At 44.8% G+C, this 17751-nt stretch overlaps 1 protein-coding gene across 1 annotated transcript in view; it reads left to right on the top strand.

The window, feature by feature from the left end:
* The window catches only part of LOC128562040 (lipase maturation factor 1-like), a 95543-nt gene that overhangs the window by 75136 nt on the left and 2656 nt on the right, over positions 1 to 17751 (top strand). Inside the window, exons 6-9 of the mRNA XM_053556646.1 lie at positions 194 to 377; positions 803 to 956; positions 1818 to 2001; positions 2633 to 2745. Of these exons, the coding sequence (XP_053412621.1) occupies positions 194 to 377; positions 803 to 956; positions 1818 to 2001; positions 2633 to 2745 (635 nt within the window). The remainder of the gene's footprint in view (positions 1 to 193; positions 378 to 802; positions 957 to 1817; positions 2002 to 2632; positions 2746 to 17751) is intronic.

Genomic DNA, 17751 nt, shown 5'->3' with positions numbered 1-17751 from the left:
TGTGGGGGCTTTCCAGGATGAATGAGATGCCATCTGAGGGCAGAGCCCAATCCAGCCAGGATGGGGTCTATCGGCCATGCACTCCTCAGCCTGGTTGTGCCCACCCTAGCTGGCCTGTCCCTCCCTAGCCAGCCCCACAACACACACACCACAACATGACCCCCAGCCGTGACTCAGTGCCGCTATCCCCCAGGTGATCCTCATCATCAGCGGGAATCTGAGCTTCCTGAACTGGCTGACCATCGTGCCCAGCCTTGCCTGCTTTGACGACACCACCCTGGGGCCCCTGTTTCCATCTGGGCCATGCAGCCTGAAGGGTCGAGTCCTGAGGATGCAACAGGAGGAAGCCCGAGGGGCCCGGCCCCAGCCCAGCTTTGGTAGGTGGGCATGGACCAGGTAGCTGGCAGCCCAATCCTATGGGCTCACCAGGTGGGGCTTCTTGGTGGGGCAGGGCAGTGGGCAGCAGTCACTGCTGTGTGGGGACATGCGTCCTCCCTGGGATCAAGGCTGATGAGGTCAGGGCACTGCTACCCTAAGCAAGCCACAGCTGGGCCTCATAGAGAACTTCTGTCAGGGCTCAGCCTCCACTCCTGTTTCGAAAGATGCCCTCAGCTTGGGGACCAGGGGCTGTGAGTAGAGACCCTCCCAGCTCTTTGACAGGGAGTCAGCAGCCCACACAGCCTCAGGCACCTCCGCCAGTGGCTGGGAGCCTAGAGGGGCCAGGCAGTAGCCAGGGCCTTGCAGGGGACAGGCTGGAGAGGGCTCAGCACTAGGCAGAAGCTCATGACCCCTCTCGGCCCAGGTTGTGTGGTGCGACGGGCAGTCAACCTCTCACTGGGCATCCTTGTGGCCTGGCTCAGCATCCCTGTGGTCCTAAACTTGCTGAGCTCCAAGCAGGTCATGAACACCTCCTTCAGCTCTCTCAGGATCGTCAACACATATGGGGCCTTTGGAAGGTACGGGGATGGGGTTGCCAGGAGCTTCTCCTCACCCTCCAGGATCATAAGCTCTGAGGGAAGCCCAGGGGGAGACTAAGCCCTGCACGGCCATACTGGTGGCATTTTCTTGTCCAGGTGGGGCTGGGATGGGCTCCCTTCTAACCCTGGGACTACTGTGTGACCCCAGGGGGAATGGGGTGATGTGGATTTTCACCTGTTTCCTGTCCTTCCCCTAGCCTGACCCTCAAGGACCCAGGATGTAGGTGAGCAGCAGGAGGTCAGTGAGGAGACCACAGCCAGGCCGTCACACCACAGGGCAGGGCTGAGTCCACAGGGGTCCTGGGGTGGACAGCACAAGCTCTCACACAGGGTCTGGGAGCAGCTGCCACTCATAGTGTACCAGGCATGTGAGGACTATTCTTGGTCCTAACCTTGGGAGGCAGGGCTGGAGGAGTTGGTGGCAGGGCCCAAGGTCACCAGGAAGAGGTAGGAGAACCCCTCATGCTATGTCTCAGAGTCCAGGTGCCCTCCCTGCCCTGGGGCCAGCACCTCAGTCTTGGTCACTCCCAGAGTGACCTTTGGTTTCCTAGCTCCTGGTTGCCGCACAGCCTCCACTTCCCTTGTGCCCTCCCCAAGCTGCTGGAGATGGTTGGAGGCATGTGCTGGCTGGGGCTGGGGCTTTCTGGCAGCAGGAAGGTACCCTTAAATCAGCCCATGGGGGTGTCCAGGGGCCCAGACAGCTCATCTGTCCACTCAGTGACCCACCCCCAACCAGAGTGTGGGCTGGGGGACAGGGTGGGCAACAAGCAGCACTGCAGAGAGGAGCAGCCTCCAGGGTGAGTGGGCGTGTTGGAGACCCACAGCCTGATCTCTGCACAGCATCACCAAGGAACGGACAGAAGTGATCTTGCAGGGCACGGCCAGCCCCAACGCTAGTGCTCCTGATGCCATGTGGGAGGACTATGAGTTCAAGTGCAAACCAGGGGACCCCTGGAGACGGCCCTGCCTCATCTCCCCCTACCACTACCGCCTGGACTGGCTCATGTGGTTTGCAGCCTTCCAGGTAAGTTTATCCCCAGCAGGCACTGCCCTGCCCATACACACACCCTCTGCTTCCCTCCTGGGCATGCCCTGATGCAGGCACTGGTCACTCCAATGCCACAGTGGGGAAGGCCCAGGCCCCCAGAATACCCCCCAAGGAGGCTGGTGAGGAGGTAGACTGCTGAGACAATCCTGCCTGAGCCCACAGGACGCCCAGCCCAGCCTGACCCAGGCCCAACCTGGTGTTGGCAAGGAGGCTGATCCAAGAGCTCGCGCAGCTCCCTCGGGGCTCTGGCTAAGGAATCCCTAGGACTGTGATAGACAGGCATGCAGGAGCAGAACTTGCTGTCTAGTCTTACCCACCAGCCCTTCAGGGTGACCTCACCCATCCCATCTTAGCTGTGAAGGAACCAAGATGAGCCTGCTCCCAAGTAGCTGGCACCTAGGCAGGAGATTGATCCATAGACACAGAGCCCCCAGAGATGTGGACCCCAGGAGAGCCCCCTCCAGGAAAGCTGGACACACACACACCCTAAAGTCAAAGCTCCCAGAGGCCAGGAGGATAAACTGACAGCACAAGTGACTGGCTGGCCAGTGCAGGCAGAGGACACAGCCTGACATGGCTATCTCCACACCCATCTTCTCCTCCCCAGACCTACGAGCACAACGAGTGGATCATCCACCTGGCTGGCAAGCTCCTGGCCAATGACCCCAAGGCCCTATCCTTGCTGGCAATCAACCCCTTCTCCGGCAGAGACCCCCCCAGGTAGGACTGCCTCCCAGAGTGGGAGCCCTTCCTCAGCACCTTCCTCAAAGCCAGGCTCTGCTCAGGCCCTCAGCGTTGCCCATCCTCATGGCCAGTGGTAGCCTCTGAGCAAGGCTGGCCCAACCCTTGCCTCCTGTGACCTCCATCCAAACCTGCCACAGCCAAGTAAGCAGAGGCCAGAACAGCTACTGTGGAGCCCCTGGCTAAAGTTCCAGGGCTAGCGGTACATGCCTTTGTTGAAGTGTGTTCCACATGCTCTCTCTGCACCTGGTCTGCAGGATCCGCGGACAGGGGACCTCATGGAGAGGCCAGAAGGACACGGTGAGGGTCGCAGAGAACTGGGCTGGATGGATGCCTGCAGACCCCATGGAGTGGTCATGGCCAGTGTGGTAGACAGGGCCGTGTGGTCTGGCCTATCCCAGGCAGAGCCCTCCCAAGGAGGCAGCCATGTGGGCTCAGAGACTCATGGAAGCCAGATGGTAGGCAGCTGAGGAGGAGTGTGTGGCTGACATCCCCAATCCAGACTCCTTGCTGGGGTCTGGGGTTCAGGAGAGGAGAGCAAGGGTTCTTGGAGACTGTATGGTAAAGACCCTGTGGGACAATGGGGAAGTGACTCTGGAGAATCCCCTCTCAGGAGGGGTGCAGGATTCTGGCCTGCCTTCCACTGAGGGCCTGGGGAGGGGTTTTAGAGGGAGATTTGGGGACAATGAGTGCATGGTGGGGATGGAAGTGGGGTCAGGGGCATGGTGGGATGGGCATGGGTGAATGGATTCCCCCCAGGTAGCATCCTTTGCAGACCTGGGGGTGGGCACTCTGAACATTTGTTTCACCTGCCCCCGGCATGGCTTAGAATTTAGCAGTGACCTGGAGGTCTAAGACAGAGTGGAACTAACAGCCAGCTTGTTCCCCTCCCCTATGCTACCCTGTCAGCCTTGGCTCTGACAGAACACACAACTCCTGGCTCTCCCTCCAGGAAGCCTTGCTAGAAGCCAGGACAGCTGCACCCTGGAGTCGCTCTCAGCTGTCTGCAGGCCTCAGAGCTGGCAGGCAGGATGGGGAGGGGCTGAGGGTCTACAGAGGCAGTGGAGCAGCTGCACCCCAAGTCTCACCAGTGATGCGCCCAGAGCCCTTCCCCAGGGGTATGGGGAGGGGGCTTCCCTCTGCATAGGCCAGGCTTCAGGTCACCCCTTCCTCCTGGTACCCATTCAGCCAGAGCCGCCTTTCTGTTAAATAGCACAAAGCCCCAGGTGACCTCCCTGCCATGTGCCCACCAGCAAACCTGGAGGTGGGCAAAGAATGGCTGGACTGTACAATCACCTGAGGCACACATTCTTCCCCCGGTGAGCCAGGGACCAGCCAGCTCATCCTTCCAGGTTCAACATGGGTTTCCTCTGTTACTGTCCTCTGGCTTGGCTGTCCCAGGTGAGAATTTACTTGTAAGACTTAGCCAGGCCCCTATCTTAGTGTTGAAATGCCCTCATCCCCCTGCAGGAGTCTGTGCAGGTGACTCCAGAGCCCCCATGCCAGCACTCAGCCCAGACTGCAGCCTTCTCAGCATCTGGGGCTCCTGGAGCTGGCTTGGAGGAAGTTTTGCAGTTGCAGGCCCAGAGCACAGCCTCAGCCAGGAGGTGCTCAGAGAAATAATTATGTCTGAGCAGTTTCAGGTGCGTGTCGTGGATGCCAAAATCTTACCTAAAATGAATGGGTATCATGAAAATTGAGACGTGAAAATCAGTTAATCTTTTATGTGAACTGGTAATGAATTATATTTCAGGGAAACATTTAAAACATCTGAAATATTTAAAGTTGCCACAGAGCACATGTTCCTCTGCCATGTCTTCGTTATGCATATTTTGTATTACAACTGAAACAGGCTGCATCATGACAGTGTGTGAACTGATCATGACCTAACCATGGACCTGGCTATGGACTATCTGTGGCCTGACCATGGGCCTGTATTTAGTTCATCCATAGTTCACTTTTTAAAGTGGATGAATTAAGACTTCCACATCTGACTTGGTGCCTGTAGCACAGTGGTTACAGTGCCAGCCACATACACTGAGGCTGGCAGGTTCAAACCCAGCCCAGGCCTGCTAAACAGCAATGACAACTGCAACAAAAAATAGCTGGGCATTGTGGCATCACCTGTAGTCCCAGCTACTTTGGCATCTGAGACAAGAGAATTACTTAAGCCCAAGAGTTGGAGGTTGCTATGAGCGGTGATGTCACGGCACTCTACCAAGGGCAGAGACTTTGTCTCAAAAGTGAGACTCTGTCTCAAAAACAAAAAACAAAACAAAAAGACTTCCACATCTGGGAAGATGAAATAAATGCTTATCCCTGTTCCTCCCACTAAGTACAACTAACAATGCTGAATATGACATATAAAACAAACATAGGAAGACTCTGAGAGGTAGAGAGAGGAAGGTTCACCAGTAGAAGACTCAAAACCCAAGCAGCAATATCAAGTGGGGTGAATTTCTGGATTTTATTTCTGCTTCACTTCCTAGACTTGGAGATAAGGAGGATGGCAACTTGGTGATGCCAGTAAATGTAGACCAAAAATGCCCCCAACAAAAGCCTTCTCTCTCTGGTTAAAGGACCAGAAAGGAGCAGCCTAGCAAGATAAGAAACTTACAGAAAATGATCACTCTACTCTAGCCAAAAGCCACAGAAAAAACTGTGGCCCACCACACCAGCAACATCAGGTGGGGAGCCTGGATTCAACTCTGAACAGGCTATAAGGAGGTGCCCGCCCCTAACTGGGTGCAGTCAAAGGAGGCTGACTAGAAAGATGAGATTTTCATCCTTGTGGGCAATAATGAGCCCCCTTATATAGTGTCTGTGGAGACTATGTGAGCGACTTCTACCCAGACTCAGCAGTACTGAGGTGCTCTTCCTGCTCTCCCTAGAGTGGTAGGTACTAAATGACACCTAGGGGAAAGTCAGGACGCCTAGTACTGAGGCAGAACTTTCACCCTACCCAGCAGTCGCAAGGAATACTCACCTATGTGTCAACCTCAGTGCTGTCCCCCCAGCAGTAGCAAGGAGGTACCCCACCTTCCTCTACCAGCATGGCATCAGAAGGAGCCACCAAAAACAGAGGGTTTAAGTAAGATAAAGATACTCATAACACAATACCTAAAATATTCCGTTTTTAATTAAAAAATGACTTGTCACATGAAGAATCAGGAAGATATCAAACTGAACTTTCAAAAGACAATAATAGATGGGCGGCACCTGTGGCTCAGTGAGTAGGGCGCCGGTCCCATATGCCGGAGGTGGCGGGTTCAAACCCAGCCCTGGCCAAAAACCACAAAAAAAAAAAAAAAAAGACAATAATAGATAACACCACCAAGATGGCAGAGACATTAGAGTTATCTCACAAAGATTTTAAAGCAGCCATTGTAAAAGTGCTTCAGTAAGCAATTATGAACACAACACAAATTTTTAAAATATAGTCTCAGCAAACAAATAAAATATTTTTAAAAGAACCAAACGTAGCCGGGTATTGTGGAGGACACCTGTAGTCTCAGCTACTTGGGAGGCCAAGGCAAGAGAATCACTTAAGCCCAAGAGTTTGAGGTTGCCCTGAGTTGTGATGCCACCGCACTTTACTGAGGGTGACATAGTGAGACTGTCTCAAAAAAAAGAAAGAAAGCAGGAGTGAATGTATTAATATCAGATAAAGTAGACTTCAGTGAATAGAAAATTATCAGAGGCAAAGACATTACATATTGATAAAAGGATTGGTCCACCAGGTAGACATAGCAACCCTAAGTGTGTACACTAAGCACAGAGCTCCAAAATATATGAAGAAAAGTCAGAACTAAAAAGAGAAATAGATATATCCACAACTATAGTTGGATATTTTAACACCCTTTTCAATAATTGATAAAATAACTGGATGGAAAATCAGCAACAATATTGAACACAACAATGCATCAACCAAAAGAACCTAACTGACATTTATAGAATATGCCACCCATTGAACCAAATGAAATGAAAAGTATAATACATCAAAATTTATGGGATACAGTTAAAGTAATGGAAAAAGGGAAGGCACTAAATGCTTACATTAGAAAAGTAGGAAGATCTCAAATCAATAATCTAACCTCAGCCAGATGCACTGACAGACACCGATAGTCCCAGCTATTAGGGAGGCTGGAGGTGGGAGGATTACTAGAGCCCAAGAGTTCTAGGCCAGCATGAAGAGTGAGACTCTGTCTCTTATTAATAATCTAATCTCAAGATTACATCAATAACTAGAAAAAGAAGAGAAAAACCCAGAACAAGGACCAGGAAGAAAATAATAGAGAGTAGAAAATAACATTAAAAACAAAAACATAGATGAAAATCAATGAAACAAAGAGGTAGTTCTTTGAAAGACCAATAAAATCAGCAAACCTTTAATAAGAATGACAAAGATAAAATTGCCAGTAGCAGAAATGAAAAAGGAGACATCACTACAGACCCTGCAGTCATAAAAAAAAAATAAACAATAATAAGAGAATACTATGAACAAATGTACACATATAAATTTTACAACTTAGAGGAAATAGACCAGTTTCTCAAAAAAAACAAACTACCAAAACTCACCTAGCATGAAATAGGCAGTTTGAATAGCCCTATAAGGAGTCAAGAAATTGAATTTGTAATTTAAAACTTCCAAAAAGAAATCTCTAGGCCTTCATGCACTCAGGAATTCTATGATTAAAGAAGAATTAACATTAGGTCAGGCACAGTAGTTCACGCCTATAATCCTAGCACTTGGGAGGCCGAGGCAGGTGGATTGCCTGAGCTCACAGGTTTGAGACCAGCCTGAGCAAGAGCAAGTCTTCATCTCTAAAAATAGCCAGGCATTGTGGTGGGCACCTGTAGTCCCAGCTACTCCGGAAACTGAGGCAAGAGAATTGCTTAAGCCCAAGAGTTTGAGGTTGCTGTGAGCTGTGACACCACAGCACTCTACAAGGGTGACAAAATAAGACTGTATCTCAAAAAAAAAAAAAATTGTGACAGGCTCCTGTAGTCCCAGCTACTTGGGAGACTGAGGCAAAAAAATCACTGAAGCCCAAGAATTTGAGGTGGCTGTAAGCTATGATGCCACAGCACTCTACCAAGGGCAACAAAGTGAGATTCTGTCTCAAAAAAAAAAAAGGAGGAAGAAGAAGAAGAGGAATTAACATCTATTTTACATAGTCTTTTCCAGAAAATAGAAGAGAAAATGTCTCAGTTTCTATTATGAAGCTAGTGTTTCTCTGATACCAAAGCCACACAAATATACTACAAAAGGAAATTGCAAACCAATATCCCTTATGAATGTAGACACAAATTTTTTAACAAAACATTAGTAAATAGAGGGTGGCCATAATATTTGTGTGCAATTTTAAATTGCACACTATTTTAAATTGTGCATGAACTTCATGGCCACCCTGTAGAATTCAGAATATATGTAAAAAAAGAATTATATATCATGACCACATACAGTTTATTCCAGGGATGAGGGATGGTTCAGTATTTGAAACTCAGTCACTGTGATCCACCATATTGACCAAATAAAAAAGAAAATTCATATGATCATATCAATTGTTGTGGAAGAAGCATTTGACAAATTTAAGAATTTTCATGACAAAAACTCTTTGAAAAGTAGGAAAAGAGAAGAACTTCCTCAGCTTGATAAAAAGTATCTGCAAAAGCCCTGAAGCCAGCATCATACTCACTGGAGAAAGTGAATGCTTCCCCCATAAGATCAGCAGCAGGAAAAAGATGTCTGCTCGAACCACTCTTAGTACTGGAAGTACTGGCAATAAGGCAAGGAAAGGAAATTAAAGGCTTACAGATCATAAGGGGAGAAATAAAACTAATAGAATTGTGCCCATTTGCAGATGACATGATTTTCTTTTTTTTTTTTTTTGAGTTCTAACTATTCTGTCTTGTATGATTATTTTTTTTTTTTTATTGTTGGGGATTCATTGAGGGTACAATAAGCCAGGTTACACTGATTGCAATTGTTAGGTAAAGTCCCTCTTGCAATCATGTCTTGCCCCCATAAAGTGTGACACACACCAAGGCCCCACCCACCTCCCTCCTTCCCTCTTTCTGTTCCCCCCCCATAACCATAATTGTCATTAATTGTCCTCATATCAAAATTGAGTACATAGGATTCATGCTTCTCCATTCTTGTGATGCTTTACTAAGAATAATGTCTTCCACGTCCATCCAGGTTAATACGAAGGATGTAAAGTCTCCATTTTTTTTAATGGCTGAATAGTATTCCATGGTATACATATACCACAGCTTGTTAATCCATTCCTGGGTTGGTGGGCATTTAGGCTGTTTCCACATTTTGGCGATTGTAAATTGAGCTGCAATAAACAGTCTAGTACAAGTGTCCTTATGATAAAAGGATTTCTTTCCTTCTGGGTAGATGCCCAGTAATGGGATTGCAGGATCAAATGGGAGGTCTAGCTTGAGTGCTTTGAGGTTTCTCCATACTTCCTTCCAAAAAGGTTGTACTAGTTTGCAGTCCCACCAGCAGTGTAAAAGTGTTCCCTTCTCTCCACATCCATGCCAGCATCTGCAGCTTTGAGATTTTCTGATGTGGGCCATTCTCACTGGGGTTAGATGATATCTCAGGGTTGTTTTGATTTGCATTTCTCTAATATATAGAGATGATGAACATTTTTTCATGTGTTTGTTAGCCATTCGTCTGTCGTCTTTAGAGAAAGTTCTATTCATGTCTCTTGCCCATTGATATAAGGGATTGTTGGCTTTTTTCATGTGGATTAATTTGAGTTCTCTATAGATCCTAGTTATCAAGCTTTTGTCTGATTGAAAATATGCAAATATCCTTTCCCATTATGTAGGTTGTCTCTTTGCTTTGGTTATTGTCTCCTTAGCTGTACAGAAGCTTTTCAGTTTCATGAAGTCCCATTTGTTTATTTTTGTTGTTGTTCAATTGCCATGGCAGTCTTCTTCATGAAGTCTTTCCCCAGGCCAATATCTTCCAGTGTTTTTCCTATGGTTTCTTGGAGGATTTTTATTGTTTCATGCCTTAAATTTAAGTCCTTTATCCATCTTGAATCAATTTTTGTGAGTGGGGAAAGGTGCGGGTCCAGTTTCAGTCTTTTACATGTAGACATCCAATTCTCCCAACACCATTTATTGAATAGGGAGTCTTTCCCCCAAGGTATGTTCTTGTTTGGTTTATCAAAGATTAGGTGGTTGTAAAATGTTAGTTTCATTTCTTGGTTTTCAATTCGATTCCAAGTGTCTATGTCTCTGTTTTTGTGCCAGTACCATGCTGTCTTGAGCACTATGGCTTTGTAGTACAGACTAAAATCTGGTATGCTGATGCCCCCAGCTTTATTTTTGTTGCAGAGAACTGCCTTAGCTATATGGGGTTTTTTTCCGGTTCCATACAAAACGCAGAATCATTTTTTCCAAATCTTGAAAGTACGATGTTGGTATTTTGATAGGAATGGCATTGAATAGGTAGATTGCTTTGGGAAATATAGACATTTTAACAATGTTGATTCTTCCCATCCATGAGCATGGTATGTTCTTCCATTTGTTAATATCCTCTGCTATTTCCTTTCTGAGGATTTCATAGTTTTCTTTATAGAGGTCCTTCACCTCCTTCGTTAGGTATACTCCTAGGTATTTCATTTTCTTTGAAACTATGGTGAAGGGAGTTGTGTCCTTAATTAGCTTCTCATCTTGACTGTTATTGGTGTACACAAAGGCTACTGACTTGTGGACATTGATTTTATATCCTGAAACATTACTGTATTTTTTGATGACTTCTAGGAGTCTTGTGGTTGAGTCTTTGGGGTTCTCTAAGTATAAGATCATGTCGTCAGCAAAGAGGGAGAGTTTGACCTCCTCTGCTCCCATTTGGATTCCCTTTATTTCCTTGTCTTGCCTAATTGTATTGGCTAGAACTTCCAGCACTACGTTGAATAGTAAAGGTGACAGAGGACAACCTTGTCTGGTTCCAGTTCTAAGAGGAAAAGCTTTCAGTTTTACTCCATTCAGTAAAATATTGGCTGTGGGTTTGTCATAGATAGCTTCAATCAGTTTTAGAAATGTGCCACCTATGCCTATACTCTTCAGTGTTCTAATTAGAAAAGGATGCTGGATTTTATCAAATGCTTTTTCTGCATCTATTGAGAGGATCATGTGATCTTTATTTTTGCCTCTGTTAATATGGTGGATAACGTTTATAGACTTGCGTATGTTAAACCAGCCTTGCATCCCTGGGATGAAGCCTACTTGATCATGATGAATGACTTTTTTGATGATAAGCTGTAATCTATTGGCTAGGATTTTGTTGAGAATTTTTGCGTCTATATTCATGAGTGAGATTGGTCTGAAATTCTCCTTTTTGTTTGAGTCTTTTCCTGGTTTTGGTATCAGGGTGATGTTTGCTTCATAGAATGTGTTGGGGAGGATTCCTTCTTCCTCAATTTTTTGGAATAATTTCTGCAGTACAGGAATAAGCTCTTCCTTGAAAATTTGATAGAATTCTGAAGTGAAGCCATCTGGACCAGGGCATTTTTTGTTTGGAAGATTTTTTATTGTTTCTTTGATCTCAGTGCTTGAAATTGGTCTGTTCAGGAGCTCTATTTCTTCCTGGCTGAGTCTAGTGATTCCAAATATTGATCCATTTCTTTCACATTGTCAAATTTCCGGGCATAGAGTTTCTGGTAGTATTCAGAGATGATCTCTTGTATCTCTGTGGGATCAGTTGTTATTTCCCCTTTATCGTTTCTGATTGAGGTTACTAGAGATTTTACTTTTCTATTCCTCGTTAGTCTGGCCAATGGTTTATCTATTTTATTTATTTTTTCAAAAAACCAACTCCTTGTTTCATTAATTTTCTGAATGATTCTTTTGTTTTCAATTTCATTGATCTCTGATTTGATTTTGGATATTTCTTTTCTTCTACTGAGTTTAGGCTTAGATTGTTCTTCTTTTTCCAATTCCATAAGATCTCTTGTGAGATTGTTGATGTGCTCTCTTTCTGTTTTTCAAATGTAGGCATCTAAAGCGATGAATTTTCCTCTCAAAACTGCTTTTGCAGTATCCCACAGGTTTTGGTAGCTTGTGTCTTCATTGTTGTTATGCTTAAGGAAGTTAATGATTTCCTGTTTTATTTCTTCCTTCACCCATGTGTTATTCAACAGAAGATTGTTTAATTTCCATGCCTTTGGGTGGGCTTGAGCATTTTTGTTAGAGTTGAGTTCCACCTTTAGTGCCTTATGGTCTGAAAAGATACAAGGTAAAATTTCAATTCTTTTGATTCTGTTGATATTTGTTTTGTGTCCCAGGATATGATCAATTTTGGAGAATGTTCCATGGGGTGATGAGAAGAATGTATATTCTTTATCTTTGGGATGGAGTGTTCTATATGCGTCTATCAAGCACAGTTGTTCTAGGGTCTCATTTAAATATCTTATATCCTTGTTTAATTTCTGTTTAGAGGATCTGTCCAGCTCTGTAAGAGGAGTGTTAAGGTCCCCTGTTATTATGGTATTATCAGATATCATATTGCTCAGACTGAGTAAGGTCTGTTTCAAGAATCTGGGAGCATTTAAATTGGGTGCATAGATATTTAGAATTGAAATGTCTTCTTGTTGTATTTTTCCTTTGACCAATATAAAGTGACCATCTTTGTCTTTTTTGACTTTAGTTGCTTTAAATCCACATGTATCTGAAAATAAGATTGCAACTCCTCTTTTCTTCTGAATTCCATTTGCCTGAAAAATTGTCTTCCAACCCTTGACTCGGAGCTTTAATTTGTCTTTTGAAGCCAGGTGTGTTTCTTGCAGACAGCAAATGGATGGCTTGTGTTTTTTAATCCAGTCATCCGATCTATGTCTCTTCAGTTGGGAATTCAAGCCATTAACATTTATTGAGATAATTGATAAGTGTGGTAGTATTCTATTCGTCTTATTTGGTGAGAGTCCATTGCTTAGTTTTATCTTTTGCATCAGTGTGGAGGTTAGGTTCTGTCCTTTGATTTCTGAGTTCTTACTTTGCTGCTGATCCATTGTGGTGGTCAGTGTGCAGAACAGGTTGAAGTATTTCCTGTAGAGCTGGTCTTGTTGTGGCGAATTTCCTCAATGTTTGTATATCCGTAAATAATTTGATTTCTCCGTCAATTTTGAAGCTTAGCTTAGCAGGGTACAGAATTCTGGGCCGGAAATTGTTCTGTTTAAGTAGATTAAAGGTAGATGACCATTGTCTTCTTGCTTGGAAAGTTTCATTAGAGAAGTCTGCGGTCACTCTGATGGATTTGCCCCTGTAGGTCAACTGGCGCTTGCTCCTGGCAGCTTGCAGAATCTTTTCTTTTGTCTTGACTTTGGACAGGTTCATCACAATGTGTCTTGGAGAAGCTCGGTTAGAGTTGAGGCGGCCTGGGGTCCGATAGCCCTCTGAAAGCAGTGTGTCAGACTCTTTGGTGATATTTGGGAAATTTTCTTTTATAATATTCTCTAGTATGGCTTCCATTCCTCTGGGGCATTCTTCTTCCCCTTCTGGAATTCCTATAACTCGTATGTTGGAACGCTTCATAAAGTCCCATAATTCTGACAGTGAACGTTCTGCTTTCTCTCTCTTCTTTTCTGCCTCTTTTACTATCTGAGTTATCTCAAAAACTTTGTCTTCTACCTCTGAAATTCTTTCTTCTGCATGGTCTAACCTGTTGCTGATACTTTCCATTGCATCTTTACGTTCCCTGATTGACTGTTTCATTTCCTTCAGCTCTGCTATATCCTTTTTATATTCTTCATATCGTTCATCTCTTATTTGATTCTGTTTTTGAATTTCCTTTTGGTTATTTTCCACTTTATTAGCAGTTTCCTTCATTGTTTCCATCATTTCTTTCATTGTTTTCAACATGTGTATTCTAAATTCCCTTTCTGTCATTCCTAACATTTCTGTATAGGTGGAATCCTCTGCAGTAGCTACCTCCTGGTCCCTTGGCGGGGTTGTTCTGGACTGGTTCTTCATGTTGCCTGGAGTTTTCTGCTGATTCTTCCTCATGAGTGATTTCTTTTATCTGTTTCCTTGCCCTAATTTTCCTTTCACTTCCTCTTGCTCTTTAAGTTCTCGTGCCTGTGGACTAAGGGTTACAGGACCAGAAGGGTGAGAAGGTTGAAGAGCAAAAAAGGGATGAAAGAAAGGAGGACCGAGTGATAAGAAAAAAAAAAGAAAAATAGAGAAAGGAGGGGGGTGGGTAAAAGGAATATTGACAAAAAGAAGAGAGGCACAGAAAGAGGGAGACAGAGCAATATAGGTGTACAGTAGGGTACTTTGATACAACCTTAAAAAAAAAAAAACCACCTTCTGGGGGTGCCCAGTTGGGTGGTTCCCTTGAGGTCAGCAGCTCTTTGCTAACCTGATCAGACACAGTACCCCACCTCCACCAAGTAGACAGGAAAGACAAAAATGCTATAAATCAAACCAAAACAAGCAAACAGAAAACTTTACGGGATAAAATTGGCTGGAAAAACCAAATAATAGCGGTAGAAACACTAACAAAAATGAAGTTCTAATTATTGAAATAGGCAGCAATGGGAAATTATAATTAAACTAGAAAAATTGAGAAAGAGAAAGGATCTGTATGGAAAAGGTTGAACTTAAAAAACAAAACAACAATCCACAACATCAAAATAAACAAAAAAAACCAAACCAAAAAAAAAAAAACACAACCAAAAACAAAGCAGTATGTATATGTTATTGAATATTGTCTGGGCAACACATAGTCTTCTGGGGTATGAGATGTTAATCACAGTTCTGATACGACTGGAGGCTGCCAGTTTCTCAAACCCCAGCAGGTAGACACCCTAAATCTCTCTTCAGCCCACTTAAAAGGCACTTTGCGCTTGTTCACTTGCTGAGCAGAAGCTTTCCCAGGGAAGTGCTTATCGCTGGAATCACTGCTGAAGTGGCTATCCACTTACCCTGTGTGCCAAAACTGGTCTCCCTCTGCCCTCGAGGGTTAGGGCTGCAAGGCGGCTCAGACCCCGCCCTTAGGCTACTTGGTCGCTGGGTTACCAGCTCCCACCCGATTCCAGCTCTGCGACCCTGAGGGCGGAGCTTGCCGGGGCAGATCGCTCACAATGGCTGCCTGTGACCCAGAGCCAAACACCATTAGCTCCGTCTGGCTCAGCGGCTCAGACTGGGGCCCTAGACAAAGGCCAAAGTTGTCCGCACTCCCGCTCAGGCTCTCCCCAAGGCAGTTCAGCTGAGTGCCAAGTCCAAAGACACCAAAACAGATCACAGGTAAGGCCTTTCTGGTTTGCAGTCTCGCTGCTACTGAACTTACAGTTGCGGGCGGGTTTAGACGGATTGAACACACGCGACCACTTGCTGGTTTTCCACTGTTTTAGTCCTCCTCTTGGGGTCCAGAAGTCTCTCGCTGACTCCCTGTATCCTCTCAGGGGTGATGATAGGCAGATCCCACCAGCCAGAGATGCCTGGAGTCCTATCTCCCCAGACTCACAGTGCCCAGATGCAAGGAAGCTGTTACTTGGACATGATTTTCTATATAGAAAATCCCAAGGAATCCACTCAAAAAAATTCCATAATTAATAAGTGAGTTCAGTGAAGTCAGAAGAGAAGATACAAGATCAGCCTTCAAAATTCAATTATATTTTTTGTTTTTCAGATCTACCTGACCAAGGCATTTTTTAAATGCATTTCTTCTTTTTTATATTTCTTTCCTCCTGCTAGAATCATAATTTAAATTACTGCATTTTTTTGTAATACATTTAGTTATACCTATATAAATACTGTATTCTACCCTCTTTATTCATGAGGTAAAAGGAACTCCGAGAACCCATTTAGGCAGCTGGTGTGGAGATGGGCACCCAGACTTGCATCTCATGTTCTCATTCTGTCCCTGCAAGAAAGCAAAATGCTCAGTACAGTCAGAGCCTTGCCAGAGCTTTACACAGGGCATTATAATAGCAACAATAATGACTAATAAGTATTCATGGTCCATGACAAGTGAACATATGCCATTAATTATCTTAATATATTAGGCATATTAGTAATGCTTGCACAGAATTATTCATGCAAATGTATTATTAGCCTGTGTTGGGGACAATTGCTAGACCAGATCCAGTATTTTGATTGGATTTCTATGTACTATCAGTGAACACATGGACATACTCCCTCCAAAAGAAAAAGTTTTTTGAGACAGAGTCTCACTCTGTTGCCCCAGCTGAAGTGCAGTGACATCACTGTAGCTCACTGCAGCCTCCAACTCCTAAGCTCAAGTGATCCTACCATCTCAGCCTCCCAAGTGTCCAGGAGTATAGGCAGGCACATTCCACCAGGCCCAGTTAAGACCCTCCAAATATATATACAGATTTAATCCAATTCCTGTCAAAATCCCTTTTATAGGTAAGGACAAGTTATTTCAAATTTTATATGGAAAAATAAAGGAAATAGAATAGCTAAAACCATTTTGAAAAATAATAATGTGGAGAAACCAGTCAGTAATCAATACAGTATGGCACTGGCAGAGGGTTAGACACACAGACGGATGGGACAAAACAGAACCCACAGTATACTTACCCAGATACGCCCAGCTAATTTTAACAAGAGTGTAAAAGCAAGCAAAAGACGGTTCTTAACAAGTGATGCTACAGGAGTTGGACATCCAAAGGGAAGACCAAAAACCCTTCAACCCAGTTTCACACCTTATACAGACTAACTCAAAATGGATTATGGACCTCAGTGTAAAACATAATAAAGCAGTAAGCCCATAGGAGAAAATCTTTGAGATGTAAGGGTAGGCAAAGACTTGATAATAAAAGGATGATCCATAAAAGAAAAATTTGGTAAATTGGACTTCATCGAAATTAAAATCTGCTCCGTAAAAGACCCTGTCAAAAGGATTTTTTAAAAAGCTGTGACTGGGAAAAAATATTTGCAAAGCATATATCTGACATAGGACTAAAACCTAGGATATATAAAGAATTTTCAAAACTCAACAATAAAACAATCTAACTAGAAAGATGGGCACTAGCTGTGAAGAGGCGTTTCACCAAAGAAGAGAGACACGTGGCAGAGAAGCACCTGAAAGACATTTGTTAGCCATTAGAGAGATGCCATGAGATCGCTACACCCCTGTCAGAATGGCCAAGAAAAAATTCGTAAAAACTACCAAATGCTGGCAAAGATGCCAAGAAATGAGATTGCTCACATGTTGCTGGGGGTGGAGGGGAGGTAAAATGGTACAGACACTCTGGAAGACAATCTGGCAATGTCTAAAAAGCAACCGGTAGCTGATATGTGACCCAGCAAGTGCACTCATGGACATTTAACCCACAGAGATGAAAACCTGCGTTCATGCAAAAACCTGTGCACAAATGTTTGTAGCTTTAACAGCCCAGCTCTGGACACAGCCCAAGTGTCCTTCAGCAGGTGAATGACTAAACACGCTGGGTGCATTTGCACCAGGAACACTGCAGTCACTGACAAGGAAGGAAGCATTGATACGCACTTCCTGGAGAGACTGGACCCACAGAAGATGGCGCTGGGGAGAACAGCACCCTGCAAGAGTCTACTTATAAAACAAAGTAACAAAAGCAAAGCAGATGAGCATTGCAGGGGCTAAGGAAAAGTGGGCTGGGGCCTGGGAGAAATGGGTGCACTATGTCTAGACAATGGATGTGTCCCTGTCAGGCCTGGCTGGAATCGCCTACTATATATACTCTTGCAAGATGTTCCCAGTAGAATCCAGTTTTAAATGTGCTGAAAAAGCTCCTATTTTAATCACTGTCCGGAACCCCTTGGGGACAGCATCACGGCCCTCCCTGGGAGCCAAACCCCCTTTTCCCAGTGACCTGTCAGCACAGAAGGCTCTGCTCTTTCCAAACTGCAGTTCCAGCTCCTGCCATCTCCTTCCGGCCACCCGGGGACCACAGCCCCTTGGTTGTGAACATATACTGTCCAAGAGTGTGAGTGTGTAGCCCACTGTGGGAGGCC

Source organism: Nycticebus coucang, chromosome 12 (assembly GCF_027406575.1).
Source record: "Nycticebus coucang isolate mNycCou1 chromosome 12, mNycCou1.pri, whole genome shotgun sequence".
NCBI classification, from domain to species: domain Eukaryota; kingdom Metazoa; phylum Chordata; class Mammalia; order Primates; family Lorisidae; genus Nycticebus; species Nycticebus coucang.
This window is presented reverse-complemented; position numbering and strand designations above follow the sequence as displayed.